Below are 8,147 nucleotides of genomic sequence, written 5' to 3'. Positions count from 1 at the left end.
TTTTATCCATTCAAACCCTAGAAGAGTGGGGCAGACTAGCATCATGGGTGCCTGAGGCCACATGGCCCAGCAGGGGAGTTAACTCAAGTTTCTCACAAATGAAGACATTCCAGCCTCACATCTGCTACACAGGAAAGTTGACTGAGGAAGAGAAGGGTCTTAGTGATCAGGGATGCGCTCCTCTCGGTTTCCTTACATTAGGATGATAGGAAATGGTCAGAAAGAGAAGTTAGGACCTCTTGAAACTGTAGTAGGGAGCAGGAAGAGAACTGAAGAAATCCTGTGTTGCTTAGTCCCACAGAAGACAGCTAGCTGTCTCACACTATAAATGAAGGTATTATGAACAAATTCAGATCACTCATTGTAATGCAGACACTCTGAACAACCTATTAAATATTCAAAATGTCAGAAATTCCTAGGAGAGTCCTGTAACCCAGGAGTCTCTCCATTTCCCAATCCCTCTCTCTCTCTCTCTTCCAGCCCTCCAGGGTCTTACCTTTTTAAGTCGTGAGAGACACATCAGAGTGCTGGGCACTGTCATTCCCTGAGCAAAACAAAAACAGAACCTGGTCAGAGCCCATAGGAGATGAGGATAATGGAGAAATTATGGGATGGATCAGCTCCCAACTACACCACTATCCCAAGGGTCTCAGGGCTCACTGTTCTTCATACTTACAGAGAGCTGGAGCATAGGGCCCTTTTTTTATTCCTGTGGGAAGAAAACATCCTGTGAGAGAGCAGGTTAAAAACAGGTCTTAGAGGTACCCCCTAGTTCTGGACACTGGGGACATTTCTAGAACTGTGACTATAGATGTAGGGAAGGACCAGGAGACTAGAAGAAAATAGATGTATAGTGATAGAGCCAACTGCTCTGCTGGAGGTCTGTCCTCAGCAGGGAAATTCCCCTCTGGCCTCTAAATGCCAGTTCCCTATCACCGCAAAAATCAGGGGAAATTTTTCTCCATTTTTTCCCATGTGCTTTACAAAAGAGTAAACAAGTCCAGTATTGGAGGCCATATAAATTATGGGTTTCTTGGAGCCATTAAGGCAGGGAAGCTGCTTCTCTGGGAACTCCTGGGTGAAATTCACCCATTCAAGAAAGCCCAGATCATGCTGGTGCCACGTCTTAGCTCCCAGCCTTAGGATCAAACAGCCTCCAGGAGATGGGCCTAATCTGCCAAACACCAAAGAACCTGTTTACTGCCAAACCCAGAAACAAGACTCCTCCCACACTGAAACCTCATCCCTGCCTTTGATGTACTCTCCCTTAAATAAAGGATTAGGGCATCAACAAATATATAAAAAAAGTTACAACATTGCTAGTAATTAGAGAAATGCAAATCAAAACTACTCTAAGATTTTGTCTCACTCTAGTCAGAATGATAGCTATTAAGAATACAAGCATTGGCTAGCTTCACTTAGCATAATCTGCTCTAATGCCATCCATTTCCCTCCAAATTCTATGATTTTGTCATTTCTTATTGCAGAGTAATACTCCATTGTGTATAAATGCCACATTTTTTAATCCATTCATCTATTGAAGGGCTTCTAGGTTGGTTCCACAATCTTGCTATCGTGAATTGTGCTGCTATGAACATCGATATAGCAGTGTCCCTGTAGCATGCTCTTGTTAGGTCTTTAGGGAATAGACCGAGAAGGGGAATAGCTGGGTCAAATGGTGGTTCCATTCCCAGCTTTCCAAGAAATCTCCATACTGCTTTCCAAATTGGCTGCACCATTTTGCAGTCCCACCAACAATGAACAAGTGTACCCATTTCCCCGCATCCTCGCCAGCACTTGTTGTTGTTGGACTTCTTAATGGCTGCCAATCTTACTGGAGTGAGATGGTATCTTAGGGTGGTTTTGATTTGCATTTCTCTGACTGCTAGCGATGTTGAGCATTTTTTCATGTACTTGTTGATTGATTGTATGTCCTCCTCTGAGAAGTGTCTGTTCAGGTCCTTGGCCCATTTGTTGATTGGGTTATTTGTTATCTTATTATCTAATTTTTTGCCAATCCTTAAAAAACAAATGTCAAATGTCTTCTTTGATATAAGGGGAGTAACCAAGGACAGGGTAGAGACGAAGAGCTGGAGAAGAAGAATAACATTAAACAGGGATGATAGGCGGGAGGGAAAGTGAGAGTTAAGGGAAATTGCATGGAATTGGAAGGTGAGCCTCAGGGGTATACACAATTACATATAAGAGGAAAGGAGGAGTAGGAGAAAAATTATATAAGTGGAAGAAACGATTTATAGTAGAGGGGATGGAGAGAGAGAAGGGGAGGGGAGGGGAGGGGAGGGGTGAGGGGACAGTGGAGAATGGGATAGACAGCAGAATACATCAGTCACTAGAAAGGCAATTTGTAAATCAATGGAAATGTAACTGATGTGACACAGCCATCTGTATACGGGGTAAAAATGGGAGTTCATAACCCACTTGAATCAATCTGTGAAATATGGTATATTAAGAACTATGTAATGTTTTGAACAACCAACAATAAAAAAAAAAAAAAGAATACAAGCAATAGTAAGTGTTGTAGAGGATGTGAGGAAAAGGCACACTCATACATCACTGGTGGGACTGCAAATTGGTGCAGCCAATCTGGAAAGCACTATGGAGATTTCTTAGAAAACTTGGAATGGAACCACCATTTGACCCAGCTAGCTATCCCACTCCTTGTTCTATACCCAAAGAACTTAAAAATAGCATACTACAGTGATGCAGCCACATCAATGTTTACAACAGCATGATTCACAATAGCCTACCTAGATGCCCTTCAATAGATGAATGGATAAAGAAACTGTGGTATATATACACAATGGAATATTACTCAGCATTAAAAGAGAATAAAATTATGGCATTTGCAGGTAAATGGACGGAGCTGGAGAATATAATGCTAAGTGAAGTAAGCCAATCCCAAAAAAACAAAGGCCAAATGTTTTCTCTGAAAAGTGAATGCTGATCCATAATGGGGGTGGGAGGTGGGAGCATGGCAGGAATAGAGGAATATTGGATAGGGCAAAGGGGAGGGAGGGGAAGTGAGGGGCATGGGGGTAGGAAAGATGATGGAATGAGATGGACATCCTTTCTCTAGGTACATGTATAAAGACATGAATGGTGTGACTCTACACTGTGTACAACCAGAGAAATGAAAAATTGTGCTCCATTTGTGTACTATGAACACATTCTGCTGTCATGTATAACAAATTAGAACAAATTAATTAATTAATTAAAAAAAAGAATTGGGGCCTTTTTCATTTGTTCAGTTCCTATCAGGGCTGGAAGACCCCTCAGGAACTCCACTTTTTTTTAAATAAAAATATTTATTTTTTCATTGTAGATGGATACAATTTCCTTTATTTTATTTATTTATTTTTATGTGGTGTTGAGGATCGAACCCAGGGTCTCACACGTGCTAGGCAAGTACTCTACTGCTGAGCCACAAGCCCAATGCCAAGGAATCCCGTTTTTTAAATCTAATCTTTGTCTTTGTCTTTATTTCTTACTGATTATTTCAGACTTTTCATTTTCCCACACAGCTCACACCTCCTGAGCAGGAAACTGCTCTGCTGGGGCGCTGGTCACCCCGTCAGTCTAGGCTGAATAAGCACATGTGGGTAGACACTACTTCCCGTTACCAAGGCAGGGCACACTTCTACCAGGTACTTAAGACCACCAGTGGGACAAAAATTCGACCGTGCACTTTCCCTACCTGTGTTTTTCTTTCTCCACAAGACAAAACCGACCACAGTTCCAGTGACAACAAGGACAATCACAGCAGCAACAATTCCCATGATGGGGATGGTGGCCTGAGTGGGTGGCTCTGTGAGGGAAAGAGAAGTCAGTTGAGGGGCCCTGATCCCCAGGCTCTCAGTCCCTACCCTGCTGAGGGTCTCCAGAAAGCTTCCTGCTTGCTTCCTGACGACAGGTTCCGGGCCCTCATCTTACCCCATCTCAGGGTGAGGGGCTCAGGCAGCCCCTCATGGTGCACATGGCATGTGTATCTCTGCTCCTCTCCAGCAGGCACCACCACAGCTGCCCATTTCTGGAAGTTTCCATCCCCAGAAGGTCTGGTCTCCACAAGTTCCATGTCCTGGGTCTGGTCCTCCCCATCTCGTTGCCAAGTCAGGGTGATCTCCTTAGGGTAGAAGCCCAGGGCCCAGCATCTCAGAGTGACATCCCCTTCAGGGCTAGGGTGGTGAGTCACATGTGTCTTCGGGGGATCTGAGAAAAAAATAGGGAAACTCAGACATTTTGGTATTACCTCTCCTGGGCCACTGAAGCAGCACTCCCATAACCATTTGGAGAATGCACAACAGGATTGGGGTGGGGAGGGAGCACAAAACCTAGACAAAGCCTGGACTCTGTGATCTGGCATAATCTCCTATTCCTTGGAAAGTTCTAAAATCAGGTTGAGGTAATGCAGTGTAAGAGGTTTCAGCTCTGAGAGGGACTTCACGTTCTGATCAGGGTGGAGGCTGAGAGATGTGGAAAAGCTTGAGTCACACCTCCAAAGACACTAGGCAGAAATGGCCTGACAGTGTGTCCTTGATGTCAAGACTGCTGCCAGGGAACTGTGGTCAGTTATTATCTTTCCCATCAGCAAGGGAGAAAGAGACTGCATCGCTTACTTGTCCTAGGAGAAAGCAGCCTTCAGTTCCTCTCTGGGGCAGCATCTGGGAATCCAGGTCCACTCACTTCCCTTTGGACAAGGGTGGTGTCCTAGCATGGTGCCATTCTCTTCCCCTTCTTGGGGGAAGTAAGGGAGGAGATCTACAAGACATCATGCAGCCCCTCATACCTAAGTGCTGCAGTGTCAGGGTGATCTCAGCAGAGTAGAAGCCCAAGACCCAGCACCTCAAGGTGCTCTTGTGGTCTGAGATGGGATGTTGGGTCATGTGTGTCTTTGAGGGATCTGACAGGAAGATTCAGAAAACGTAGGCACTTTGCATTTATCATGGGAATAGAGTAGTGTGAACATTCTGACAATAGAACGTACAACTGGAGGGAGGAAAGGGTGCACAAAACCTATTACTAGGACATAGGCATCTGGGTTAATTTCCTTTTCCTTGAGAAGTTCTAAAATTAGGGTGAGATAGTTCAGAGTAGAAGACTCTAGGTCTTTGAGGGTGGGTCAAGAGGGAAGGGATTCTGGTGCTGACTTGGGTAGGGGCTGAATGAATCAGAAAAGCTGGAGTCAGACCTCCAAAGACTCTGGCTTCGGGGCAAAGAGGGAACAAGGCCAGAGAAAAAGTATCCCCAGGTGTTCCCAAAGCTTCTGACAGAGTCAAGGAACCAAGTCAAAGAGAACCGCTAATCAATTATTTCAAGAAAGGTCTTCCTCTAATCCCGGAGAGACTGGATTCCTAACTGTCCCTGAGGGGAAAGTAGCCATCCTAGCGTGTTACTCCGTGGTACAGGATCTGGAAACCCAGGCTACTTTTACCTCTCTCAATTCTGACTTCGAACCTATTTTTCTCTACTTTTTTCCCCTTTCGAGGGCTGGGGATTGAATCCTGAGCCTCCCGCCTTCTAGGCAACGCTCTACCACTGCGCAACATCTCGGGTCCTTTCCTCTACTTCTTGAGGGTCTTCAGCTGCTGGCACAACCCCACCGTGAGGGAAACTGCGAGACTTTCCTGTAGCCCCTCTTACCTATGCGCTGCAGGGTCTCCTTCCCATTCTTCAGGTGTCTGAGCAGCCACTCCACGCACTCCCCCTCCAGGTAGGCTCTTTGGTACTTAGCCTCTTGGGCTGCCTCAGATTTGTGCTTGGAGATCTGAGCCGCGGTGTTCGCCGCGGTCCAGGAGAGCAGGTCCTGATTCAGGGAGATGTAATCGGTGCCATCGTAGGCGAACTGATCATGACCTCGCAGGAAGCGGCCATCCGGGCCCACGTCACAGCCGTAGGTCCACTGGAGTGTGTGGGAACCTGGTCGGGTCCCTACGTTAGCCACACCCACGTGGCCCTGCCCCAAGTTAGTACCGCCCACTGATCTCTGGGGCCATGGGACCAAACCCAAAACGAAACTGAAGCGAATCCCCGTCGGCTTTCTCTAGATTGAGATCGGGCCAGGTCAAGGGGAGGAGAGGTGAATCTCCTCCCCAGCGACTCTGGACGACCTGGGCATATCCGTGAGGGATGAGGATCATGACCTGCTATTCGGGCCCCAGTAGCTCACCAGAATCACTCTGGTTGTAGTAGCCGCGCAAGGTTCGCATGTTTACTCGAAAACTCCTTGCTATGTCCTTGGCGCGCTGAGTCTGCTCCTCCCAATACTTGAGTCCCTCTTGCTCTATCCATGGCGCCCGTGGCTCCATCCTGGGATCAGCAGCGTCGCTGTCAAAGCGCACGAACTGCGTGTCGTCCACGTAGCCGACTGCTACGTACCAGGGCTGTCCGCCGCCGGGCCGGGACACCGCAGTGTGAAAATATCTCAGGGAGAAGGAACCTGGGGACCCGGGAGTTGCTCAGACACGGCGCTACCCTCCTCCTGGAGCAGGCGAAGAGAGGGGGAGAGGAGAGAGGGCAGGGCACGGGCGGCGGAGGGGACCAGGGAAGAGGTCTGGGGCTGCGTAGAATCAATTTCTCGGGGTCCTGTACCCGCGTGGGGCCATCCCATCCCTCCTTCCCCGCAGAGGCTGTTTCTTTCTTTCGGGACTCCGCACTCACCCGCCCAGATCTCGGTCGGGACCAGGCTCCCACAGAGCAGCAGGAGGAAGGTTAGGCGCGCCCTGGGCTCCATTTCCCAGCTCAGCGATAGTCCTATAATCCGAAATCGCAACCAGGAAAACTTCATCGAGACGATGATTGGCTTTTCTAGAATCACTACACCCAATGGGAGTAAGAAGTGGGGCCGCGTCATGGGTTTCCAGCAAGAAGGACTAGACCAGGGCTGAGAAACGAAACTGCTCAGGCGGTTGTCAACAATGGACTGGCTCCTTCTAGACACTTAAGGGCAGGACTAGAGCCATGTCAGAGGACCTGGGACGCGGCCCTGACTCCTATCCTGAGTGGAGCACTCTGTTACATTGCCTGTCTGAGCCCTGGCTCAATGAATGTGTGCTTTTTCAGTTCTTAAACTTTTAGGTTTCAGGATCTCTATAAATATATTCAGAGAACTAGTTAGAACACATACAAAGGGATTTTTTCCCCCTGTGGATTATGTCAATATTTATCATGTTAGAAATTATTAAAACAGAATTTTGAAAAAATTAATTCATTTGAATAACATAAATAACCATTGTATGTTAGCAGAAATAATATTTTTATGGAAAATAATTAGTTTTGAAAACAGAATTCCGTGTGATCATTTTACATTTTTGCAAGTGTCATTCTTATCTGGGTCATTTGAAGACTGATGCATTTATATTTGCTTGTACATTCTTTCTCTTAGAGTTTTTTTCTTTTTTTAGTGCTGAAGATTTTTATGTTTTAAACTATAATTATAATTTTGCAATGATGGAGATAGAACCCATGATTTTGCCCATCTTAGGCAAACCCTATACCACTAAGCTACATCCTCACCTTATTCTCTTGCTCTGACTGATGTTTACTAAAAAAAAAAAAAACAACCCAAAAACCTAAGGAAAGAAAGAAATCCACTTGACACAAATATTGAGTTTAAAAAGAGAGGATTAGTTTTAATAGTTTATTCAATGTATATCCATCTTTGATACTACACTAAGACCATACAAGTGATAATTTCATAAAGGTTAGTTACAACCTGGAACCTTATTATCAAATATTTCTGTTCTCTTACATTAAAATCAGTTGATCTGTAATGCCCATTGAATGGATCTTGTACTAATGGATGACTTTTTAAAAGTAAGGGTTGGTTCACTGAGTATGCAAATCTTTCAAGTGTTAACCCATCTCAACAAATTAACAAAAGGTTAAATTTGGCTGGGCACAGTGATGCATGCCTGCAATTCCAGCTACTGGGGAGGCTGCAAGTTTGAGGACAGCCTGGAAAACTTTGTGAGATCTTGCCTCAAAATATAAAATAAAAAGGATGGAGGATATAGCTCTGCCATAAAGCACCACTGGGTTTAGTCCTCAGCATTGCCAAAAAAAAAAAAAAAAAAAAAAAAAAAAAAAGTTACATTTGTTAATAACACCACAGATACCATGAGAAAAATTCC

The 8,147-nt window shown here is 45.6% G+C and overlaps 1 protein-coding gene across 1 annotated transcript; it reads right to left on the bottom strand.

Moving 5' to 3' along the window:
* Positions 1–432: 432 nt before the first annotated feature.
* Positions 433–6,883, bottom strand: LOC308648828 (saoe class I histocompatibility antigen, A alpha chain-like). The gene is made up of 7 exons (XM_081293881.1): positions 6,676–6,883; positions 6,185–6,454; positions 5,659–5,934; positions 3,952–4,227; positions 3,716–3,826; positions 677–709; positions 433–544 (listed from the first exon to the last, which is right to left on the bottom strand). The coding sequence occupies exons 1-7, from the start codon at positions 6,866–6,868 to the stop codon at positions 501–503; spliced, it is 1,203 nt and encodes a 400-aa protein (XP_081150007.1). The 5' UTR covers positions 6,869–6,883; the 3' UTR covers positions 433–500.
* Positions 6,884–8,147: the final 1,264 nt, after the last annotated feature.

The sequence above is a fragment of the Spermophilus citellus genome (genome assembly GCF_964194105.1).
Source record: "Spermophilus citellus genome assembly, chromosome: 5".
NCBI lineage: Eukaryota > Metazoa > Chordata > Mammalia > Rodentia > Sciuridae > Spermophilus > Spermophilus citellus.
This window is presented reverse-complemented; position numbering and strand designations above follow the sequence as displayed.

Excerpts from the sequence above, each read along its gene's own strand:
- LOC308648828 (XM_081293881.1), bottom strand. The coding sequence starts at position 6,868 with ATGACGCGGCCCCACTTCTTACTCCCATTGGGTGTAGTGATTCTAGAA. Across the intron at positions 3,827-3,951 it reads GCCCCTCACCCTGAGATGGG|AGCCACCCACTCAGGCCACC; the intron begins GTAAGATGAGGG and ends TTTCCCTCACAG. Across the intron at positions 545-676 it reads GCCCTATGCTCCAGCTCTCT|GGAATGACAGTGCCCAGCAC; the intron begins GTAAGTATGAAG and ends TGTTTTGCTCAG.